General features: G+C 33.2%; 3 protein-coding genes across 3 annotated transcripts in view; 1 reads left to right on the top strand and 2 right to left on the bottom strand.

The window, feature by feature from the left end:
• Nucleotides 1-2,659: 2,659 nt before the first annotated feature.
• LOC134253930 (uncharacterized) lies at nt 2,660-7,706 on the bottom strand. The gene is made up of 5 exons (XM_062736504.1): nt 7,534-7,706; nt 6,248-6,449; nt 4,422-4,508; nt 3,854-3,953; nt 2,660-3,575 (listed from the first exon to the last, which is right to left on the bottom strand). The coding sequence occupies exons 1-5, from the start codon at nt 7,606-7,608 to the stop codon at nt 3,503-3,505; spliced, it is 537 nt and encodes a 178-aa protein (XP_062592488.1). The 5' UTR covers nt 7,609-7,706; the 3' UTR covers nt 2,660-3,502.
• A 6,559-nt stretch (nt 7,707-14,265) lies between these two features.
• LOC134253918 (large ribosomal subunit protein bL32m-like) lies at nt 14,266-23,047 on the bottom strand. The gene is made up of 3 exons (XM_062736493.1): nt 22,934-23,047; nt 15,583-15,825; nt 14,266-14,614 (listed from the first exon to the last, which is right to left on the bottom strand). Exons 1-3 carry the CDS (start codon nt 22,995-22,997, stop codon nt 14,370-14,372), a joined length of 552 nt encoding a protein of 183 aa, XP_062592477.1. The 5' UTR covers nt 22,998-23,047; the 3' UTR covers nt 14,266-14,369.
• A 190-nt stretch (nt 23,048-23,237) lies between these two features.
• Nucleotides 23,238-25,783, top strand: part of LOC134253919 (proteasome subunit alpha type-2) — a 7,223-nt gene continuing 4,677 nt past the window's right edge. The window contains exons 1-2 of the mRNA XM_062736494.1: nt 23,238-23,326; nt 24,813-24,889. Coding sequence (XP_062592478.1) covers nt 23,289-23,326; nt 24,813-24,889 — 115 coding nt within the window. The 5' untranslated portion in view covers nt 23,238-23,288. The remainder of the gene's footprint in view (nt 23,327-24,812; nt 24,890-25,783) is intronic.

Raw genomic sequence — 25,783 nt, 5'->3', positions numbered from 1 at the left:
AAGAATCTGTGAAAGTATCATTGAATTTTATTCAGTGGTATAGAAGGAGTTGCGGATAAAAATGGCTAGCCATCAATATCATAGAAAGAACGGCAGTGTCCATGTTTTGCTATGGGAAACCCGAAATATATGTCTGATCAAAAAGTACAATGGGAGGTGCACAATGACACTGTGTAACAAAGATTTTGTGAAAGTATCATCAATTTTAAGTGATGGGTACCCTTCAATATTATACAAAGAATGGCAGTGTCAATGATTTGCTATGGGAAACCCGAATTACATTTCCGATCAAAAAGTACAATAGGAGGTGCACGGGAGACAAGAAATATTAAATCCAAAATTGCCATTAATGAGGGATAAATAATTTGGTAATGATAAAAATGAAATGACTATGTTAATGTATAATACTTTTATTCTTAAGTTTATAAAAAAAAACCTTTCTCATGAAACAGCATTATTCAAAGTACTAGTGTTTTGACGTTTACCATGAATTTTAGTGATTTTATGTACAGAATTGAACAAGGTCTTTTCTCTCTATTTTAGATATGGGTCAAATCTTGTAAAAGTACATCTTACCAACCTGACAAAACTGGGACATTAAAATGGTTTATGAACGACAGTAATCTAACTTCTTTTAACACCTCAGAATTTGTTGTAATTATTTAGACTTTTAGATTAAATGTGCACTTTTAGGCACTCTGCATGAGATATCATTCTTGTAAATCCAAAGGCATTTTATGTTTCACCAAACTTTTTAAAATATCGGCTTCTTGCCACATACAAGGAATTTACGACAGTTTTTTTTTTGGTCATATTTTTTCTGTAAAACAAATATTCATTGAAATGCTTCAAGGGGGATCTTATAAAAGCGACATTTTTTTTTTATATTATTATGTACTTTATTTTGAAAAATTAAAAATGTCGGTTCTGTTGCACTTATACAGGGTGTTTCACAATATATGTCACACATCTAAAGACAGATAGATAAATGACAAGTAAAGCTACATATACATTTTATATATCATTTTAATCAGCATATATTCAAAATTATTTTTTTTTGAGTCAGAAGTATCCAAAATTCTCTACTTCAGTTACTATGGCAACAAATCCTCAAATGTTATTCTCCAAGTGTTTTCCAAACATTTTCCTAAATAACTTAAGAGATTGATGTTTATAAATTTCTGATAACTGTTTTGTAAGTTTCTCAAGATTCCCAAGATTTCTGAGACTTTTTTTGTTTTATATCTGGCTTTTTAGAACCCCCAAAGTGCAAATCTGTTTTTATTTAAAGTTGCATTTAAATAAATGTGTCGTTTCAGAACTACCGGTATGAGTTAATTGGTGTCCACTCCTTTCGCTCTTCCTTTCAGTCAATCTTGCAAACTTTAACCCCGGCTCTGAATGTCATTTGACTTTAAACGTTGAAATCTTGTATGCAGACACACCTAACTAAAATTTTAAGATTTCGAAATACTCTTGATACACCTACTGGCATTGTTACAAACCATTTCCTTAAACTCAGATCAGACTTTCATGAGGTTTTCTCAATGATTGACTTCCCTCTGATATTGTTCTCATCTCTTTTTGATTTTTGGGGGGTGGGTAGGGTGGGGTGAAGAGGAGGCAGGGTCTCTGTCTTTCATCTTTACATTTTAATTTAATTTAAACCCTCTACTTATTATTAATATAAGAAAAATAGACAGTAATTGCTGGTCTAGTTATTTTTTATCATCACCCCCTGTAAAATATTAAAGATATCGTAAACTGTTCTTATAATAAAAGTTTACAACAAATTTTTGCTGCAAGTTTTACGCAATTTTGAGAATAGCAGAAATTATGACATCACTGATTATATCATCGGTTACTTCATGGTTTATTATAATTTTCCCGATACTGTGCAATATAATAAATTTAGATCAATATGCTTAACTATCGTGTTTTGGTATTTTTGGTATCATGCTCGATATTCAGATTATGCCCATTTAGATGTGTGACATATATTGTGAAACACCCTGTATGCACATTGGAATGTATAGCAGACTGTGTAGTCTGAGAGGCGGTACAGATCCCTCTAAAATTGATACATATTGGGGGCAGGTGTTTCTTATAAATAGTGTATTTACATCGTCTGCAAACTTAGAGGCCACCTTAAAAGTATAATATTGAAGAACGATTCTCTTATTAGTATGACCTAGACCTGAATAAAATTTTAAGGTGGATCAATAAGTGTATATGTATTTAGTGGGGATGTTTATATATTTTTCTGTCTAAAATCTTTTCGTTATTTTTTACTTCATAGTTCATATTTACGTCCAATATTTTTAATCTACAGTAGTGTTTTATTTATTATAGTGCCATGTGTAAAACATATGTAATCACTTAGTTAGAATTATATCATAATATACAAACACCCGGCCCGGTGGACCTATATATGTCACCTTTAAAAAATACTAAAATATACACATCACGTGATTTTCAGTTATACAAATGTTTATGTCTCTTTCAATAGGCTTGAACTATAAACTTTGCAAGTTTTCTTGGATAAACGGACATTAAAAGTTTTAAATTTTCATAGTGGTCCAAATCTGGAAAATTATGATGGTAAAGTTCCACAAAATAATGTTTTATTGTTTGAAATACAAATTGAATTCAAGTACATACAAATCGAAACATTACAGAAAGCAAATTATATATTGTACAATAAAAATGGAAATATATACAATATATATGTAAGGTATATAACAATATAGTTGATAAAAGGTTATGATCCACAACGCTCACCTGAGTAATTATTTCACTTCATTAGCAGGTAGTCTTATTTCTTATGAAAAACATATATCGTGGCCCCACCCTATCCTAAGTAGTCATGATTTGAACAAACTTGAAATTACGCTACTTGAGGATGCTTTCATGAATATAAACATGTTTAACAAATTATGGATTGGTAGTTAAAAATTTGACCCCCTCTTGTGACCACGCCATTTCCCTGAGATCATGATCTGAACTACCGGTATCTTGAATGAACAACCTTAGAATGGTGCCAATAAATATGCATGACTGATAATGTCTTTGTTGTATAAAATATATCCCCTTTGAAGAGGATGTGGCCATTCGTTTGAATATACTTAAATTTTATGTACCAAAGTAAACTCTGTGCCAAGTTGGTTCAAATAGGCCGACTGTTTCTTGAGAATTAGAAGATAGAATTTCAGAAAAATTTGTGACGACACATAAAAATTTTCATGAGCGCTATAAATATTACATGCACGAATTTACTTACAATAAAATAAAGATATAAAAAGTTAAAAATATCAAAAACTGTAAGATAACAGTGTACAAATATTTCTGAGAATATAACACTGGTTAAAATGGAAACATTCTTGATTATAAACTAAGAAACAGAGCTATTAGTTTTGAATATACATGCATATATATACGTTCGATACTTATAAGTCCATAATGATGAAGATATGATCAGTTTAATTGACATGTTATTATTGTTTCATTTGGACTCCTCTCTCTCCAAGTCACACAACTCAATTTGGAAAGCTGTTGGGTCGGATGAGGTTGGGGTACTAGAAATATATATACAGAAAAAAAAACTTTTTAAAAAAAAAAATTAAAACATCTCTAGGGATAGAGAAGAAAAAATAAAACTGAAGAGACACATGTATTGTAAGCTGAAATATACTGAGCCTTCAGAATATTAATATCATTTAAAATGATTTAATTTTTTTTTTTTTTGGGGGGGGGGGTCTGCAAAAATATCTTATACAATGTAACTTCAAATAATTGAAACTTGAAACACCCAATATCTAGTACAGTGATATATGTACATAAGTGAAAGTATAACCTGGTCAGATTACGAAGTGCGCGGTTGACATACATAATGTCAAACCCGTCCCTGTAAGAGAACGTCTCCGCTACGGTTTGGCAATTAGCGATTCTGTACCCTGTGAATAAAAAGATAAGAAGATTAGCTTTTTTCTTGTATTTAGTAATTATGTAATAAAAGCTTATTTGGTCTGTGTTTTGTTATATACTTTTTTTATCATTTATAATAATTATCTTTAAAAAAATGTATTACAAATTTGTAATAGTAAAGCACTCAAAATATTGAAGTTCATCCCTGCGATTTGTTTTTCTCTAATTCCATGCTTACCATAAACATAACGAAATAAAATGTACTTAGCGATATGAATCTTTGAAAGCAAACCAAGCAATGGATTTTTATTAGATTGATAACATCGATGTTTTCCTTTTCATAATTCTACAAGGGATGTAAAGAGGCAATTTAATACAATGCAGTGTTCTTAGGAAGAACGATGCGTGTGCCATGCTCAACGTGCTTTGTTTAACAATCGGTTAAAGCTAAATGGTTAATAACCCCCGTTCCTCCAATATATAATAAGTAAACCCACCAGCCTTTCGACAGCATTGGGCCCTCTGGTTCTCAAGTCCACCTTGTAAGTAAAATTCTTCTCCACAGTCGAATCCTCCAATGGCATCTATGGGAAACAAACACATTTTTCAAATAATTATTTTAGTTGGTGCTTACAGTTCTGAATACTAGTAACGGCCTTGCAGATTTATCTAAATCTAAAAATTGTAAACTTTTAAACGAGACCAATTTCCAATAATGCCATTCAGCAACTGTAGAATTTTGATTTGATTTGTTGTGTCGCATTCAGTTGCCTCCAATTTGAAAATTTTTAATACAAACTTGATAAAAATGCGCCATAAAAGATTTTTATACCAGTATCATCCGATTTATTTCTAATTTAGGTCGTTTCCTTTGTTTAAAATAAAGTTTATTCAGAATAAAATTGGGGGCATTACAGCCCACAGTTTTACAAAAATAACAACAGATATTACAAAAACGATGACTCTCGATGAGTCCAAATTGGGGGGTTGGGGGGGGGGTTGAACCCCTGATCAATATACATTTTCCAAAAGATTCGGTTTTCGCCAATTTCAGACTCACGGCGGCCTTAGTCTAAAAAACTTTTTGTTCACAAAAAAACAGACAATTAATTTATTCTATATATTCCTATTTTGCCTTTAAAGATTTGTTGTTATATTTTATGAATTTCCTGCACACTGAAAGAAATAGCTAGGTAATTTAACTAGTGTGTTCGTCATGATAAGTAGTCATTCTGTTTACTGGCTAAGATAGTGAATACTACATGTAGTAGTAGATGTCATGTGGAGCAGGGGTCGTAAAGATGCTGACTTACCAAGTAAAAGTTACTTATAAAAACTCTATAAGATGTCAAAGTCTGATATAAATGTACTGAAACTTTATATTTATGCACTAGAATTTTAGAAAATGTAACAGAAAACTGATAACTCTTTGTGTGAAATTCCAATTATATTTTTTTTCTGGGTTAAATAAAAGGCAAAGAAACCTCTTTGAAAGGTATACGTAAGTTCATGAAATATTGTCAAAAAATTTGTATTTTCATTCATTTGTTGATTCAAAAAATATTTAATATAAGTAGCCATAATTTAAGCTAAACAGTGATTTTAACCTTTTGCATGGAAATGAGAAATTGAGTTATGAGTATTTTTGAAACCTTTGGATTAAAATGCAGGATCCCAGTCCAAATTACCACAAAATAGATAAAAAAACATAATTTATTGTCTTCTTTATATATTAACCCTTGAGAAATCTATTTTTATTGTCAAGTTCAATTTCTTTTTGCTCGTAACCTGAAACATAATTATTATTTTCTTATATAATTTTTAATATTTATTTCCAATTATCAAAATTTTCTAATCGGGATTGTCCAAATAATTTCTCTAAATATTTCACATTTTTTAAAGAAATGATTGTCTCTAACATATCCTTTGTAGCCGTGTCATATTTTTTCTAAAATATATTACATAATTCTACAGATTTTGGAAATATTAAAAAAAACCTATGTTTTATTCTCATAAATATTTTTTAATTTAAATGTCCATCTGGCTTTCTTTACATATTTTATTAGATCTTTAACTTGTGTATTTATTAATAGCAAATTTTATAGCAAATTTTTATCCCTGGAACATATGTGCAAATAAAACATGCATGTTTTCTTCATTTTCAGTCAGTCAGTCCTCTCTAAAACGTTTTTTAACGTTTAGATTTGAAATTCCAATAATCGACTTAAAATTATCGGGAGGCGACGGGAGCCTCACTTCACCTACTCATCGTGTGTATCATCGATACACCCCCTTTTTTAAATTGAAATACTTATGCACTTACTTATTTCTCGACACTCCTCATTTCTCATGGGCGGAGTTGTTTTAAAACAATAATGAATGACTTCGTTCTGCCACGGGTCCCGGCGGAATCCGAAACTCTGCTGAGTGGGCTGGCATAAACGTCGAAAATCGACCAAAGCGCCATCAGACAGAACAATCATCAGGAATATCAACAAAAGACTCCCGCTTAATTCTGTAGTGATCTGAAAAATGCGTTAAAATAAGTAGTACAGCTTTTCATAATTCAGTTGCGGATTTAAGGGGGGCGCACCCTTAAAATTGTCAAACTTAGCGTAAATCATAGTTTCGTCGGTAAAATGTAAAAATGTCTACTCGGTAGACCTCATTTTTACCCTACAAAAACTCTAGAATCCAGGAGCTTTCGGGGACTTCGCTCCCTGGGCCCCACCAGGGATTTGCCCTGGATCCACAAGGTGTCTCAAGGCGGCCCCCAGACCCCCTGCCTACTTTTGGCGCCCCCTCTAATTTCAATTTCTGGATCCGCGCCTGCATACATGTATATATATTTTCTGGGGAAGATTTGTGAATACAGTAACATCACATGGAACTTAGGTAAAACACCTGATAAAAGAAAACCTGCTTTCTTGATTTAAAATATGTAAATAACCGATGGTAATCAAACTCAATCGACCATTGAAACAATCCATTCTGGAACAGCGCAAACACAGTTCTACCTCTACACAGAAAACCAGATCAGGAATAAGCATTCCCTAATATATCTTGAAATTGACGACGGCAGTAAGATGATAAAAATTAACAATTCAGTGTCTATAATTTTTTTCACACTGTATATTTTATAATAAAGACCGTTTTATAAATTAAAGTTTAACAATGTGTTATTTTTTCATGTTTTTAGAAAACTTCACTCCAACTTAACTGTTATAGTTTCATCATTGAAATGTCGATATATTCGCTCTTATTATTCTACAAGATTTTTTTAATTATTTTTTTTCAAAGAATATGAAAAAAGTTTTAATCGTAAATGAGATTCTTTTTGTTAAATTAATTTTTTCTGTTATTAAAGCATCATATAACACGAATAGGTTATAAAATATGTAAAGAAAGGTTGGATAGACATTTAAATTTTTAATAAAAAAATTATTTGTGAATATTTTTAAATCTATGGATAAAATTTTCATTAAACTGCCCATATCTAGGGAAATTAATTTCCTTTAGTTTTGGATCTCCTTTTTTTTTTGTTAACAAATATCTGCATCACATAATTTTGAGAACATTAGAAAATAAATGTATTTGGTGAAATGTTACCTTCATCTTCAAACCTCGCCTTGAAGCAGCTTCTAACAACCAAATCTTTTCTGGTTCCAGTGGCTCAGATCTCATTGTTTAAATGTACACACTGGTATCCACCCACCGAGAAACACAGCAATATGATTGGTTGACTGTCCATACGGAGGTCAGAGGTCGTAATACGACAACTTTACTTTATGATTGTCCCTTTTTCCAACACCAATGCACCAAAGTATTTTAAATGTTTCAATAAATTTTGCTTATTTTTTGTTTATGCGCCAGTAAGATTAATTTTTAGAATCTTTGGTTACACAAGCAATCCCTATGCTTCCACTGAAAAGCATCATTTATAACTAAGAGTGCAAAATTATTTCTTGTATAAGTTCGAACTTGTGCATTCTCTTACTGGATCAACCAAGATCTTCAGTATGAGAAGATTCATTTGATTTGTCGATTGTTTTTGTCTAGTCAAATAACTCATGACTAGCATTTAGACCTTTTTTATGGATGCTGATGTTCATAATAGTATAGAATCCATAAGGCCTGTGTTTATTTCGACGTGTATAATAAATTTTGTATATATACCAATGGAGTGTGAATTACATAAACGAAAATATGCAATTTACTTTTAAGAACTTATTTACATCTCAAAGGCGACCTCTTAAATAAATGAGTTGGTAACAAGGCATGCAGATTGCCCATATCTTCAGATATGTGATAATAATATTAAGTTTGTGAATTCGCTACTAAACTGCTAAATCCTGGGGTCCGTAAATGATTAAAAATTCGTACATGTAGGTTGTGGATTCCTGGGCGTACTCATAGTCGTATTTTGCATCAGTTTCACATAGTCTCTAGATTTAGACTTTGACTACGCAGTATTGCACTTGCGCAAAAAAATACATTTAACAGTGAACCGTGCGCGCATAAATTGTCTATTTTTGGAATATCACCCGTCGTCAAGCACTGTTGACTGTTGCTACGCTGTAGGGCGTGGCTTCACTACTCAGCGGGTAACAGTTGTTTTTTAAGAAATGTTTCTCGACCAATCAGATTTAACTAATTCACATGAAAGTATAATATATGTACATACATAATGTGTACAATGTGTAACAGTATACGGTATATAACAATTTACTTGAATGCAAAATTAAACATGCATTAATATGGATCTTTTAGATCTAATCAAAATAAAATATTATTTAACTACAGTATATTATATTAGCCCCCCACTTTTTTTCAAAGATAGACATAATATAAGTATTGAAATTTGGGACTTCCCTTTTTTCGCCCCCATTTCAGTTAGACCCCCTCCACTTTTAATTTGCTTCCGACGCCTATGCCGTTTGTTCCTAAGCAAGTATCCATATTCATTTTGGAATGTTCTATAGAATAAAGTAAGTACTGCAAGTATTAAGATGACTTAAACACATGATATAACGAACAGTATTCAAGCTCAGAAGTCCATTAAACAATACAAATTAGAAGCATAGCGAACATGGACCTCCAAAACATTGGAGGGTGGGATCAGGTGCCATGAAGGAGTGAGCATCCCCTGCCGGCCGGTCACACCCGCCTTGTGCTCCTTGTCATGACTAAAAAAAAACGGAAAAATCCGTCGACAATTGAGTGTGAAAGTACATCTAGTATGAAAAACGTCAGTCAGCATTTGACTCATTGATAAATTGTATTTCCTGACAAGGTCATTGTTTCGACCAAAGAATTTAAGAAATGATGACTTTGAACGAGACTGTTGATATTCTTGTATCAGTAACTTGTTTGTCAATAATTTGCCTCGTTTAAGATATTGTTCAGACGCATGCTCTTGCGTTTCGAATCACCTTTGGAGATACAAATATCATGTTGTAAATTCTGAATTTACTAGGGGAGGTAAATGCAAAATTTACAACATGATAACAAGGCCTTGAAGATGACGATTATAGTTGTTAAAGTCATCAAGTTTATCAATAAGCTTGGTTGTTAGCTAAAAAAAATTTCAAGTAATATATCTAAATATGAAACAGATGTGTCAGATTCTGTGGTATCTTTTATTTCAAGCTCACCGGAATACATCGTATCGACACAGGAATGGAAATAACTATATCTAAATGTCGAGTTGAAGGCCACAGCGAGTGTTTTCTTCTTTTCACCGCAATTTTGCTACATACGGTATGAATACAAAAATAGGACTGCTAATAACGGGGCGCAATTGGTACCCATGGGATTTCCAATACATTTGTTGGAAGACATGGAATCCAAAAAACACATGTGTATCGTCAATAAGAAACTTGATCAATTTTTTTTCAGATAAGGCATCTTTTCACCAATGAGACAGAAACTATGTCTTATAGTCCATTTACAATACCTAAAATGAAATTACACATCGTTTCTATTTAAAAGATTTCTTAGAACCGCAATTCTTCGTTAGAAATAGCTAAACTGTTTTTAAATCATAGATAAAAGTCGCTATATTACGCCTACTCAAGAGTTTAGACGTAAAATTAAAATGTAGACCTAACTTTAGTCCGGGTATAGATATCCTCTTAAATTAATGAAACGCAATCTTCGGGCTAGTCCTGAATTTACGCTGGCGTAGAGTTACGACTGGTCGTATGGCCTAATTATGAAACGGGAATTTTGCTCCCTTAAAAAATGTTTACTTATTTGTACCTGTAGTAATTTAGAAGTATAAATGTGAATGCTTATTAATTAAACCATCGTCGATCAGCTTCACTAGGGTAAGGATAATTTATGGTTGATAGCTATATTGTGGATCTATCATTCAGAAAATGCAGTGTCAGTGACGGTTAATATACGTGTACTTTAAATTCAACAGGGATGTAATCTTTCGACATATCCATGAGTTCTTGCATCACGTCCCTCTTAAAAAATCGGATTTAGAACATCAGCTGGGATATGCGAGTCATTTTTTGTCAAAAGTACATTTCACCATTGGGACAGAAATCGGGCGTGAAATTATCATTTCTGTCAGTTATGCAATGTAAGTGTATCTTTAAATTCCGAAGATTTTTCCCTCTGCAATTACTTAGCAATTTAATTTGCACTTTTAAGCGTTTATCGTACGATTTTTGTAACAAATCGTGGAGTACTTATTCCATTGAATATTGATAATTACCGCAATGATCATATTGATCCAATTTTCCTCAAAATCTGGAATAGATGAAAATTAAACAATCGTGTTTTCTTTAGAAAAAATGAAAATAATTTTGATTTGACTTCTGCAGTAGTTGTTTCATGAATCTGTATTGCAAATAATAATTAAATTGTACTTTTATGTGCATGAAAGTTCAGTTAATTCTGATCGGAATACGGCATATTAGGGGGAAAAGCCAATCTGCATCAAACTACTGTAAGTAGAACTACAAAACGATTTAAGACAAAAACTATGATTGTATAGTTCATAAAGTTGACTTAACTGCCCAATCGGGAAAAGATATAAGGATATGTATAAAACAAGGAAAAGTTACATGCAATTTGTCGAACCTTATCAGAGCAATGGACAGCTACTAGTAAACAATTATGGACTGCAGTTACTTAGCAATTTAGGTGGATTTGCACTTTTAAGCTAGGTGGAACAATATCAGACTCGGATTATTTTTGACAAGAAAAAAAATCACACTTGGCCAAACATGAAAATCCTGTTTCGTGCGGGTGAGGGTGTATAGCAATTATAGAAGAAGTAAAGTACATAATGAACACTGATGTTACAACGTAAAGTTACTGCGAATTAGGTTCGCTTGAAGCGTTCACAGAGAGAATTTGATGCGAATTAGTTTAATTAAAAATGAAAATAATTTTTTTGATTTTATTGAAATTCTGCAGTAGTTAAAGTTTCATGAAGATCTGTATTGCAAATAATAATTAAATTGTACTTTTATGTATATTTACATTTGTGACTTATTCATACTTTAAATTTACCTGATTGTTACTTTTAACGTGCGAAAAGTTATTTTTCAAACTACTGCATGTTTGTAATCCACAAAACTCGATCCTTTATGACAAGAGAGATTACGTCGAACGTTTATCCAAAAAGTTGACTTAACTGCCCAATACCTGTATTTATACAGTTATAAAAACGCTTGCTTTCAGTAGTGTTATATAAAGGAAAGCAGTTGCAAATGCAAATATTGTCGAACCTTAATTTACTGAGCATTAAATTACAGCTACTCCGTGTGAAACAATTATGGAATTAAATTTTGAGGCATGCGTAGTGGCAAAATTAAGTCAAATTCCACATGTTGAAAGTCAGCTTCGAGTACTTGAGCTACTTTGAGTGAAAAACTGAGGAAAAATATGTTAATCACTAAAATGTGTGTACAGACACTGTGGCATTATGTCAAATGCATCTGCTACTGCATAAGGTGACGTGATTTTCAAATGACGTCTGACTGCATAAAAGTAAAATTTTAATTCGCATTAGTTTAATTCGCATTAACTGTCGTGTGAACGCAATTTAATTCACATTATGAACACTGCATTAGTTTACTTTGACATTTATCTACTGCGAATCCTCAATCTTTAATTATAGTGATTATTAATCCTCTAGATTTTTAACAGGATGTAATTCTTACTTCGCATTGCAAATGCTGCAGAGATTTTGCAGAAATAAATCATATTATGCTACAGTTCCACTTCTATTTTGGGCTGTAATATCTAAATTATCAGAAAGATGGTCCCTAGACGCAGAAAAACCTCGCATTATAGGCGAAATAAGATAAATCTTCAGAATTCTCCAATACCGTCGTACTTTTTCCCCTTCAATATCTTAAAAAAACCCTTGAGTTTTAATACTTGATCAGCTTTAAGAAATCTATATAACTTGGTATTTTTTTGGTCATCTTGATTTCTGCAGTTAATATTATTCACAGAATTTCTTATATACTCTTAAAGTGCACGATAGAAAACTTTAGGTGGGGTGATTGACATTGTTTAATTCTTATCATCGCTTATATTTAAACCTCTCTTATAACAAGAAAAATTTGATTCCTTGTAAGAAAAAGCACAACTAAAAGTACAACGACAATAAACGTGTACTTTAGCTAACTAGAATTTCAATACGTACTTACAATCTCTTTATGGGTTTGACACGGTGTTGCAAATATTTGAAGCTTAAATTCACATTTCTTGATGTTTCATTGTAGTACATAATCAGGTTAAATTCCATAATTTGTAATAAAATGGCACAGCTTGACAGAAAATGCGTTGTCAATTTCTGTTGAATGTAAATTAATTGTAGTTGATTTTACCCCTATATACCCATCAACAAGGACAAAATTTAGGCACATTTCCCCGACAAATGAGCATTTTATACTAAGAGTTTACACACATTTATGGCAGCATTCCTATATCAAGTGAAACAAAATGTTTTAATGTATTGCATAGAGGTAAATGTACATAGATATAGCAAAATTTTTTTTTTGAAATTGTTCAACAAATTAGGCCCCTTCGTCCATCTCTGGATATTGTATGTACATGTAATACTTTGCATTCGCGGATCCAGAATTTTTTCTCCAGGAGGAGGGGGGGGGGGTACCCAGTTGAAAAAAAAAATTCCAACCCAAAAATAAGCTAAACTTACTTCCCTAAGCCGTAAAAAACCTATTTCGAGGTGAGGTGACTTCTTTAAAGCTTTATTCCTACATGTATATCTTTGCATACCAACTTAACATAGATCCACGTTTTCAAGGGGGGGGGGGGGGTCTGCGTTTTCTAAAGGGGGGGGGGGTCAAGGTCACTTTTCACTTTTACTTGGTTCAGTATATTTACATTTAATAACTTTGCAAATATCAGGGGTCCGGACCCAACCACCCATGCTTTGAAACCCTTTTTTTTTGTCCCATCAGATTCAGAGCTAGTTATAAAAAGTTTTGTTGTTTCTAGTTGGACATTTTTTCTTAAACCCCAAAGGTTTGGACCTACCAGGTATTGAGGCCTCATCTATCAGGAGTCACAAACAGAACAAAACTGAATAAGTTCTTCTTGAATCATTTTTCTATGATTAAAAGTTATCCTGTTTCAAATAGAATTTTCTTTTTTCTATAAAATCCTATACCAAAATTTGACCCATTTCTGGGAAACATTTTGGGACAAGAAAATAGCAGCCTATATCTACAATACATGACAATGCTTGGAAAGAAACAAACTGTCCATTCCATTTTTTTTTTCAATCAAAGTGCAACATAATACAAGTACCCACTCTTGCCCCAGGGATCATGATTTTGGCAGGCTTGAATCTATGCTACAGTAATAACTGTCTCGTTTGATACCTGTGTAATTATAAGTGCTGTGAATTTTCATCTTAATATCTCTACTTTTTTGAAAGGTTGGAGGGGGGTATAGTGAAGGGGGTGTCCATCCATATGTTTATTATGCTTGGGAATAGCCATCCTTTATTTAAATCTCCTCCTTTACTACTGATTAATGCACCTCTTTTACAGTAAGGTCAGACGTTTGGGGTTTCTGATAGCAAATCATGGACAGTGCTATTCTTTCTATAATATTGAGGGTACCCATCTTTTTTCCACAACTCCTCTTATACCATTGGACAAAATTTAAGATACTTTCACAGAATCTTATTACCTACATAGTGTCATTTGTGCATCTCCTTTCATATGTTTTGATCTGACAAAAATAATACATGTGTACTTTACTCATAGCAAAACATAGACTTTGCTATACTATAGAAGCAGCTGTACCATTTTATGAGCAAATACATATAATAACAAAACATTCAAGAAAATCTTATCCTTTTTATATCAGATTAAACAAAAGCAATAACTCCACACCTAACTGTTGACAAATATCACACTTTTCAACTGCTAATCAAAACAATACTATGAGTTTTGGGTTGTTTCCTTGATTACGTGTGTATTTGATTCACTAGACTCTCTCTTTTCTGTTTGAGAGCTTTTCTCTATTTGTTCCTCAGAAAACCAGTCCTTCAATTTTTCGTATCTGAATGATCGCCTGACATTGTTTGGGTTATTGTCCACAGTGAAATACTGAAAATTCATGTATTTCTCGCCAATCTCTTTCCATATCTTCATTGTCTGTTGTTTGGCAGTGTTGTAACAATGATCTGAGAAGAAAACAAATGTAATCTAAGTTTACAAGGAAAGTACACAGAAGAAGAATAATATCAATTATAGTAATTAATTTGTATAGTCATTAGCCATTTCTAAAAAGTTTTATAACAAATAATAAAAATTTTTCATCATCAATATTCAATAATAATATTCAGTTGAAGTTCAGTGTCCTGAACATTGATAGCTCAAATACCATGGAAATGTTGAAGTGATACTGAAGTCCCAACTTATTTTATTTTTAAACAAGTATATCACAATGACATTAAATGCAAAGAATCCTATTCTACGATATTTTTACCATTGTTTCAAAAGAAAGAAAGCACTTGGAGATATATAATGGAAACCTGAGTCACATGTTTCTGAGGGAGAGTGGATGCTTAGACGCACATATATCCATTTCCCTCACTTTGACCTGTTCTTTTTAAGTAGACAATGACAGATATAATCGTATGAAAAAATTGATTCTTCTATGTGACCCATCCAAACGATATATGGAGATGGTATAAATATTCAATTCTAGCTTACTGATTCTCCAGAACAGATTTCTAAATGACAACTGCAAATTTACATGCATCCCTACTGTCTCCTCTTAGTATGGGGCTAAAGTCAGATGCTGGACACTTGAAGATAAGAAAAGCTCACCTAATTAAAAACACAGGTACTTGTGGACAGGACACCCCCCCCCCTCTGCATCTCACAATTTCTCCTTATTAGCATTCCAGTCAGAACATTGAAATTTCCTTAGGTAATCGCAACTGAAGTGCATAGAAAATGTATTACCTATTACGATAACACCCAAGAGAGATTATTACATCAGGCCAAAACTCTCTTGGGTGTTATCATAATAGGTAATACATTCTCTATGCACTTGCATTGCATTTACCTAAGGAATTTTCAGGGGGGGGGGGGGTCCTGTCCACAAGTACCTGTGATTAAAAAATGAAGAAAAAGATGAGCATACCACAAAGAAATCCACGTCTGAAGTAGTTCCCACAAGTTAAACAAATCTCTCTTTTCTCTTTAAAGTTCTCCTTCATAAAAAGCTCATAATGTCCCATCTTTCTCATCATTCGCTTCTCCTTGGACCTTCTCTTCTTTGGGACAGCAGCCCTCAGGATGTTTTCAAAACAGTTCTTTAATGTCAGCCACGATGACTCATTTTCATATTTGTCTGGGAGGTGATACACTGTGACCAATGCTGGGGCTAAAAGAAAAATTCAGTAGAACAAAATCAAAACATAACCTTATGGATGCATGCTGGGGAACATCGTCGGAAACCCACGGCTGATTACGCTACGTTCCTCTCTCCATCACGGACGAAACGAAGGTTTCCGACGATGGCTGGGGAAAGGAAAAGTAAATTTAAAAGATTTTAAACAAGTTTTGAGGAGGAAGACTGAGAAGCTATGGATTGGGAATAGAAAAAGATGGAATCAAAGAAAAAATAGTTAAAGCTATAGAGCTAAAAAATAAAAATACGAGATTAAGTGTAGATTTACTAGATATTTGTTATGTCAAAATGAAAATTTTCCCCGATTTTGAACTTTTATGATTCTATGCTTAAATTGACTTAAAACTGTTTCTGATATTTTTATCTGAGTTGGTAATAGCTGCAGAACTGTAGCATTATGGTTTTAAATATTACTCCATGACCATAATGTTACAGATCCTGTAATGCAAAAAATGTGCAATTAACGGCAAAAGATATTTTTCGCACTGTTTTGGAGAATTTCTCCACTTTCCAACATTGGTAAATCATCCACCTTTCCCTCCATAATTCTAGACACATTTTTAAATAAATCTGTATATTTTATACACCTCCCAACCCTTTCAGTGATTGGGATAAGATAGGGAGTAAATGTGACAATGGCGCACTCCAAGTCAGTGTCAATGTGACATTTCAAAATTCAATGTGCCAAACAGACTTTTTAATGGGACATTTCTTAGTTATGTTCCCCAAACGAAGTTGGGGAACATATTGTTTTTACTCTGTTTCTTATTATTAAGGTCTTCCGTTTCCAACGGAAGACCTTATTGTTTTCGTTCGGTTTCTTTTTCCCTATTATTATTATTATTCTTTTTTTTTCTTACCGATTTTTGTGCACGCGAGTTCTCGGTAACGGCTCGGTCGATTTTCACGAAACTTTCAGATCTGATAGATATTGGTCTGAACCTTATTGGAAATTTTTTATATGTACGTCGTCACTTCCGGTCGTGAGATATGGACGATTTACTGATTTTCAGAGGGTCAGCTTGTCCTGGCAATCACTAAAAAACGAATGAAGATATTGACTTGAGATTTTCAGTGAAGGTAGAGGAAGGATTGCTGAATTGCTTTTTTGAGTCTATATTTTTCTAGCGCAAAAGGCGTTGAAGCTCTCTTGAGCTCATTATTATTATCATTTTTCTGACCATCAAATTTTGTGCACTCGATTTCTAGACGACAACTGGTTGGATTTTCATGAAATTTGCAGGAACAATTTGTTGTTATCTGAAGTTAATTTATCTAAGAGATTTTTTGGAAATTCTTTTCTGGTGCCAAGTTACGGACAATTTTCTGATTTCAAAATAACATTTTGTTCGCGGATAATCTCAAGAACGGTAAAAGATATCACTGTGAATCTTTCAGGGATTATAGATCGTGATAAGTACTATCCAAGATGCGAATTGTACGTCGTCTCTACTTCCTGTCGTAACGGCATGCAAATTTAAAAAGTCAAATTTTTCAACTTTTTTTGTTTTTCAATATATTCAAATTATATTAGTATGGCTGATAGAAACGTATCTCATTAGGCTGAATATATAATTTGTTTGTAAATTGATAAATTCAAACTCGAGATATTAACATTCAAAAATATGAAGCGGGATCAAAATGGCGGCGGTCTTTGTCAATCCCGACATTTCGCAATAGGGGTTTACAGAGGCAGCCGAGCGTTTGCTTGAACAAAAGTAACATAAGGAACAATGAAATGTGTAGGGATACTTGGATTGTCACGTCGTAGGTTCGTTGCAATTCTGCGTCAAACTTCATTTGTAATCCAAGGTCTCCTTACAAGTCTTCTTTAATTGGTTTTGGTTGGTTCTCAAAGTACAAATAGAAAATAATTAATGTGCAAATTGAGTACAATATCTACTATCTTTTGTTTTGCATCACGGAAACACATAACTTAAATCATAGTTATAATTAATAGTTTTTCAAGAAACAATATATATATAGTAAGTATGAAACGTGACCACTATTTTCCCATGCACACTTGTGTCATATTAAACTAATAGAAAGGACAACTGTTACAATAACAAAACATTTTTTTAAAAAGAAAACTATTTTTCAAAGACTGTTTAATTAACCTATAGAAACATTTTTTTTCTCAATGCAAGTTATTGAACATAATGGAATCTTATTCCTTGACCCTCGTAGGACGATCGAGGAATTTTTTTTTGGTGAAACATACCACCATTTTCATGAAGGTTTAGGTAATTATCGGAAAGGTCGACTTTCGTGATTAAGAAGAATTCTTGTGCCTTTTGACATTTTTATCCTATTAATGGAATTATCCCAACACAGGTCTTATTCAACGAGATATCGGACGGAAGACCTACTCGTTGCTCGCAACGAGATCGCATCTAGTTAAGGTCTTCCGTCTCCAACGGAAGACCTTCTACTGATTCGTTTGTTTCTTTTCCACTATTATTATTATTATTATTTTTTTTCTTACCGATTTTGTGCAGGCGATTTCTCGAGAACGCCTCGACAGATCTTTATGAAACTTTCAGCAATGATGGCAAATCATATGAACTTAGGGCATTTTTTTTTATTTTGCCGTCGTCACTTCCGGTCGCGAGATACGGCCAATTTTCTTTTTTTAAAGTGTCATTTTGTCCGGAAGTGTTCTCAAAAAGGAGTTGAGATTTAGTCTTGAAACTTTCAGGGATGATAGATTGTGACAGGCTCTCTTGAATTTTGTATAAATTTTTTGTTGCCTTCACGTCCGTTGTCCACCGGAAGTAGTTTAAAAATATGCAAAATTTTCTTTTTTTCTTTTTTAAATGTTTCTTATATAGGCAAATAGAGTGTCTCGAGTATTATTATGTCCACCGGAAGTTATTTTTTCCAAACCGGAAGTAGTCCAAAAAATGAGCATTTTTCATTGAAATTATCAGGGATGATTCCTTTACACTCAGAGAGGAGTTATAGGTCATTTTTAGTACTTCCGGTCACACCGGAAGTGAATTTTAAAGACCGGAAGTTGTCTGAAATTTACAGATTTCACTCTTAAATGTGTTCTCACGTATTTAGAGGAATTGATATGAATTTTTTTTCATTTTAAGTTGTTTTACAATAGTATCAAAAATCGAACGGAAGACCTACTCGTTGCTTGCAACGAGATCTCCTCTAGTTATTAAGGTCTTCCGTCTCCAACGGAAGACCTTCTACTGATTCGTTTGTTTCTTTTCCACTATTATTATTATTATTTTTTTTTTCTTACCGATTTTGTGCAGGCGATTTCTCGAGAACGCCTCGACAGATCTTTATGAAACTTTCAGCAATGATGGCAAATCATATGAACTTAGGGCGTTTTTTTTTATTTTGCCGTCGTCACTTCCGGTCGCGAGATACGGCCAATTTTGTTTTTTTAAAGTGTCATTTTGTCCGGAAGTGTTCTCAAAAACGGTTTGAGATTGAGTCTTGAAACTTTCAGGGATGATAGATTGTGACAGGCTCTCTTGAATTTTGTATAAAGTTTTTGTTGCCGTCACGTCGGTTGTCCACCGGAAGTAGTTTAAAAATATGCAAAATTTTATTTTTTTCTTTTTTAAATGTTTCTTATATAGGCAAATAGAGTGTCTCGAGTATTATTATGTCCACCGGAAGTTATTTTTTCCAAACCGGAAGTAGTCCAAAAAATGAGCATTTTTTCATCGAAATTATCAGGGATGATTCCTTCACACTCAGAGAGGAGTAATAGGTCCTTTTAAGTACTTCTGGTCACACCGGAAGTGAATTTTAAAGACCGGAAGTTGTCTGAAATTTACAGATTTCACTCTTAAATGTGTTCTCACGTATTTAGAGGAATTGATATGAACTTTTTTTTCATTTTAAGTTGTTTTATGATCGTATCAAAAATCGAACGGAAGACCTACTCGTTGCTTGCAACGAGATCTCCTCTAGTTATTCTTATTATTATTTTTCTTCCGGGAAAATTTTGTCCGCGAGTGATCTTGTAAACTACACATCCGACTTAGGTGAAACCTTTTTAGGGTAAGTAGGCATGTTATGTAGATTTGCGGAATCAAGGTCATTTTGCGCGCACGTGCTTGCAAGAGCGCGCACGTGCAAAACTTAAAATGACCAATATATAATGGATATAACCGTAACTTCTCTATTTTGTGACGAAATGTTTTGAAACTTATAATGTAAGGATATATTAGTAGTATGCACAAGATGACATGGTCAAAATAGCAAGATCGCACGCGCATGCACGTGTGCTTCGCTCTGATTGGCTGAAACTAAAGTCTCAATATCTTTTTTGTTTTTTGATAAAATCATTTGAAATTCTGAACATAGTCATACATTAGGGAGATCTACAGCCAGTAATATAAGATTTTTCATGAAAGCATGTGCATGCACATGTGCTTGCAAGAGCTCGCACGTGCAACACGAGAAATGTCCAATATAATTAATACAGCCGTAACTATTAAAATTATTGATGAAATGCTTTGAAACTCATTTTATAAGTATATATTAGTAGTATGCACAAGATGACATGGTCAAAATAGCAAGATTGCACGCGCATGCACGTGTGCTTCGCTCTTATTGGCTGAAACTAAAGTCTCAATATCTTTCTTGTTTCTTGTCATAATCCTTTGAAATTTTGAACATAGACCTACATTATGAAGATCTACAGCATGATATATAAGAATTTTCATGAAAGCATGCGCATGCCCGCGTGCTGAAATCTGATTGGCTGAAACTTTAAATGGCTATATCTACTTTGTTTTTTGACGAAATGCTTTGAAATTCAAAACATTGTCATGCATTAGGACATCCTACAATATGATATAGAAAAAAATCGTGAAATCACGCGCATGCACGTGTGCTGCAATCTGATTGGCTGAAACTTGAAATGGCTATAACTCCCTTGTTTTTCAACCAAACAGGATGGGATTTAGAACATAGATAGATGTAAGGGACTCCTACAAGAAGGTATGGTCATCATGCACGTGCACGCACGTGCATGCATTTGGAAATAGTGAAATTAAAAATACACTTGAAAGAGTGATTTTTCATACTTTTGGACTGAATGCTTTAATATATTGTATATTAAAATATGTAGATAGTGTAGACAAGATGATATGATCATAACGGACATGCATTCACATGCGCACGGGTGCAATGCTAAAATTTGAAAATAATTGGTATCCTTCTGAGAAAACGTTGTTAAAGTTAAAATGCACAGAGTTTGTCTTATTTAATGAAGCTTACAGGGAATATGGCACCAAAAAGGAGTTGGGGAGCGTTTGGGGAACATCTGTAACGGTCCCCGTTACAATTTGCACTAGTTACAAACTTGCAATTGATTAGTTGCTGCAGGGACCTATATACTAACTATATACTATACTTAGTATATAGGTCCCTGGTTGCTGTTAGAATTTCAGTTGACTTTAATTAATTGAAATTGTCAAATCATTGAATCAGAATGACGACATTAAAAGATACAAAATTAGTACCGGTATATTTTAATTCACAAGGGTCAGAAATAAGTAAACACTGCAATTTAATTTCAATTCTTTATTTTTTGTCTCCGATGTTTGACATCTTTAAAATGATTTAAAGCCTGGTTTAGATCTATACTGCTACCCTCCAATTTATGTTAAATTTTCGTTTCGGTTTTTCTTCCTAGACTACATCATCAGTCTTACCGTCAGATTCATCGCCATTCATTCTGTCAGCATGTTATACTTCTTCCAAGTCATTTTCTACTGATTACTTGAATTATGTTTGTTGGGATTGTTAAGATTAAGAAAAGTCTGCCCTTTATTGGTACGAGGTATTTTCTAAGGCAGCATGCTGCACTCCTGACACCAGTTTATTTAGTGCGCATTAGCCAATCAGAAAACATGTAACTGTTTAATTAGATACTGGAGAAAAGAAAGTCATAAGAACGCTTTAACTGAAGAACATTAAATACTGTTTTTTCAAGCGTAAATTGATAGCGATTGTTGTGGGAAAGACTACAAGCGCTTGGGAAAAGCGTATGTAGTGCATGAATATATATGCCCCACGATGACGCAACGTTTTTAATTTTAATGTGACATTTTAAAATTTAATGCGACTATGGCGCAGGACGCGTGCTTATCCCAATCACTGCCCTTTATAGTCACCTTTACAAGCAATAAATATGCTTGAATTAGAATTTTCTGCAATCCCTCAGACAATTCAAATCAAGCTAGTTTATCGTCTGTAAAGGTGACTATAAAGGGTTGAGAGGAGGATAAAATATACAAATTGGTTTAAGAATGTGTCTGGAATTAGAGGGTGAAAGGTAGACATGGTAGATAATTTACCAAAGCTGGAGAGTGGAGAAATTCTCCCAAACAATGCGCAAAAAATCTTGCCCTGTAAATGGCACATTTTTTTTTGCAATACTGGATCTGTAGCATTATGGTCAAATACAAATATATAAAACCATAACGCTACAATTCTGCAGCTAAGTTGGTAAATAAATCGGTTATTGTTTTAAATCTCAGATATCTACGAAATGCGATTGATTTAAATTGTGTTATTTACAGGAAAGTCTTATTTTTTTCAAAACAAATAAAAACATCTTTTGATTTTAGTTATAGTCTGAACTCTGAACTTTTCAAAAATTTGCCACGTAAGACTTTAAGTCTACTGGTGCAAAAGAAAGAAAGAAATAACATTATATGGGATCTTGAACTGGTCTAGTGGTCTTTCTTACCATGCTACAAAGGTAACAATTATATAATAGCAAAACTTCAATACATTATATAAAAGCAGGAATCAAAATTATCATTTGTGTACCCATAACTGATTAAAATCATGGACACTGAAGAAATTCATTGTCAAGCATGTTTACAGGGATATTATTTCTCTGATTAAATTGAAAATTCACAAAATATGTAAATTTATTTCATAAATATTTAAATCAATAGTATATATTTCAGACATAAAAGATTTATGGACATTCATTTCGAATTTTCTCTGTAGTAACTTATTACATTATTAATTTATTTGATTATTGAAAGTCCCTCCAAAATTCATTTCGCTTGTAAAATTATCATTATTTTACCATTGTTTCTAAATCCAAAATACAGATTATGCAGGGTTCTTTGAAACTTTGTAATCAAGCTCATTTTGCAGCGTGACTTTCAACTGGTCATCTTCTTTTTTCTTTTAGTAAGGGAACCAATCAAATATTTAATGCGTGCAATAACTATTTCGCATTTGCCTACGCTATAGATTTTGGGAATATATACCATATTATTTTATTCTTTTTAGAGAAATGAAATAAAAAATGAAATTTTAATTAATTAAAAACTTCATTTAAAAGAAAAAAATCAAAGGAAGGGAACATTTTTGTTGTGATACCTTTTATATCATTGGTACAAGTTATCTTTTATTCTTTGTTGCATTGTCATTTCAACATGTCGGAAAGATACAGTTTTTCTTTGACTACCTTCAGGTAATTCAATTATTTGTTCCAACCTTAAGTTGATGCATTCTATTTAAATGTTTTAACTATTTGCTATCGTGTGTACCGAAATTCTGTGTAATAATTTAGCTGCAATGAGGTCAAATTAAGTCCTAGAGGAGAATCTAGGTTTCAGAATCAACCTGACGAATTAGCCCCTTCACGGTAACTGCGGTACTTCACTTTTGCAGGGCAAAATAATAACGTTTGGCGAAGTTTTTGTTGACAGATAATTAAATGACGTGTCTTTAACAATTACTTTTACGTCATATTTCACCAAACTATATTATTTTGCCCTGCAAAAGAGCAGTACCGCAGTTACCGTGAAACGGTCTATAGATGGTGTTTCAGTTTGTATTAGTAATATCTACAATAACAAGTCAATAATTTAAATTTACAACTTTACTAATTTTTTTAAGGGTAGGGATACTTATCAACTACTGCCCTTACTTGAAATTCATTTATATAGTTTGTACGTACATCAGTATTTTTTTTATGAGATGCTCACTCCCCCATAGCACCTGATCCCAACTTTAATATGTTTTACGGTCTGACCGTTGTGGCGAGCGCAGTTGTACCTTCAAAAATACACCTGGAACGTTGATCCGCCACTTCAAACATCAAGTCACATGAGACATCTAGACTCTTGACGTCACATGGGAGCTCGTCAGGGTTTACGTAAACAGCCGAGCGTATAGTTGAAACTATAGAACTAGTGCAGGTTTTGTAAAAAGACAAAAGGTTATTTTTTGTTTCTTTTAAAGATTTCTATAAACTGAAAGCCTTTTAAGCTTTACTTTATTATTTATTTTTTTATTCGCGCAAAGGGTATTGGGTAGTAAAGGAATTCTGGGAAGGTTTCAAACAAAAATTTGCCTGACATATGTACAGATTTCACTCCAAAATTTCCTTTGTACTTACATGTTAGTCTATTGAGCTTGCTGCGCTCGCTATGATTTTAGACATCTGCATTTGCTTTGCTCCTAATTTATGTTAAATGGACTTTTGAGCTTGAACATTGTTCGTTATCTTCACTTATTTCATTCTAAGAAGTACTGTGTCGTAAATAAAATGCAAATCAAGAGGAGAATAAAGACTGTTACAGTAAAAACTAAATAAAGTATCAAATAACATTTAAGGATAACAAACTAATAATTTATAGATTGCCAGTAACATGCTGCATTAACAAAGTGTCTATGCAAAAGTTTCCTCCTGTCTGTAGCTACTACATGCATTGACTGAAAATAAAATGTTGTATGAGAAACTAATTACGTCATGCATGTAGCCTAAATTCATTGACTGAAATTGAAATTTTATAAGCTTTTTGTAAAGACTGAAACCCACTTGTCCCTCTAGGTCATCCCTATATTTATTATAATAAAGTTATTCTTCATATCAGAAGAGATTTTATAGCAAAGATGCAGTAAGTGTGTACACAAGTGCTTTTAAAGTGAACAAACCTTTGCTTTCATTTCAGCCCTTCTGGGAAGCTGGTACAGATAGAGTATGCCTTGGCAGCTGTAGGTGCTGGTGCTCCCTCAGTGGGAATAAAAGGTACATTGTTGTGTACAGGAGATGGTGCGGAGATTGCATAAATCATAATTAGAAAATAAAAAAATCAACCAAAAAAATAATCAAAATTAAATAAATTATGTGACAGTAGAGTGATTAGACAAGAAAATTCAAATATAACACAGTTGTTTCTGAATATGATAAGTCACTTTTTGGTTTGAACCATAGTTGATCTATTTTTTTCAGTGTTAGCACAGTATTCTTTATAAGTTCACTTGAGCCAAAAGCCCAGTGGAGCTTTTCTGATCAAAATTGTCGTAAACTTATTCACATTTTAATCCTCTCCCCCAGAACCATTCGTCCAGTTCTAACCAAACCTGACAAAAAGCATCCTTTGGTGAAGGGGATTCAATTTTATTCAAATAAAGGCCTACATCCTCTTGTAAGGGGAGACAATTAAAAATAGTGAACAGTGGGTGATTCATTTTTAAAAAATCTACTTAAGAACCACTGAACCAGAAAAGATGAACTTGTGAAAGCTTCCCAATAAAGTGTAGATTCAACATTTATCACATTGGTCAGATTATCAATCCCTCAAGAATAAGGTGGGGCACATAAGGGGAAGTTTTTCTTTGGAAATTATGGGGGGAAATCTTCTCAAGAACAGCAGGACCATGATTATAGTAATGTTATTAATATGCAAGCATCCCAAGGTAGTGCAGATAAAATTTTAATCAAAACATGGCCCCAGGAGAGTAGGGTCTGTGCCACAATAGGGTACCATTGGTTTACTTGGGAATATTTGAGTAAAATGTCTTCTTCTCAAGAATAATAGGACCATAAAAGTGATGCTTAAATTCAAGCATTTTGTGCAATGGTAGGGTTTGAAAAATTTTCAACTCATGGCCCCCAAGGGAGGGGAGGTTTGGCTACAGT

The sequence above is a fragment of the Saccostrea cucullata genome, unplaced genomic scaffold, assembly GCF_032062105.1.
Source record: "Saccostrea cucullata isolate Sc308-1 unplaced genomic scaffold, CSIRO_AGI_Scuc_v1 ctg194, whole genome shotgun sequence".
Taxonomy (NCBI): Eukaryota; Metazoa; Mollusca; class Bivalvia; order Ostreida; family Ostreidae; genus Saccostrea; species Saccostrea cuccullata.
The sequence above is the reverse complement of the archived record's forward strand: the minus strand, read 5'-3'. Positions and strand labels throughout refer to the sequence as shown.

What these genes read in the sequence shown, in the direction of transcription:
- LOC134253918 (XM_062736493.1), bottom strand. Translation starts at nt 22,997, where the DNA reads ATGAGCTTGATTACAAAGTTTCAAAGAACCCTGCATAATCTGTATTTT. An exon ending in TTTTGGATTTAGAAACAATG is followed by an intron (nt 15,826 to 22,933) that starts GTAAAATAATGA and finishes TTTTTCTTTTAG; the next exon opens with CCCCAGCATTGGTCACAGTG. An exon ending in CAGACGTGGATTTCTTTGTG is followed by an intron (nt 14,615 to 15,582) that starts GTATGCTCATCT and finishes TTTTCTTCTCAG; the next exon opens with ATCATTGTTACAACACTGCC.
- LOC134253930 (XM_062736504.1), bottom strand. Translation starts at nt 7,608, where the DNA reads ATGAGATCTGAGCCACTGGAACCAGAAAAGATTTGGTTGTTAGAAGCT. An exon ending in TGAGGAGTGTCGAGAAATAA is followed by an intron (nt 4,509 to 6,247) that starts GTAAGTGCATAA and finishes TGTTTCCCATAG; the next exon opens with ATGCCATTGGAGGATTCGAC. An exon ending in CCAATGCTGTCGAAAGGCTG is followed by an intron (nt 3,954 to 4,421) that starts GTGGGTTTACTT and finishes TTTTATTCACAG; the next exon opens with GGTACAGAATCGCTAATTGC.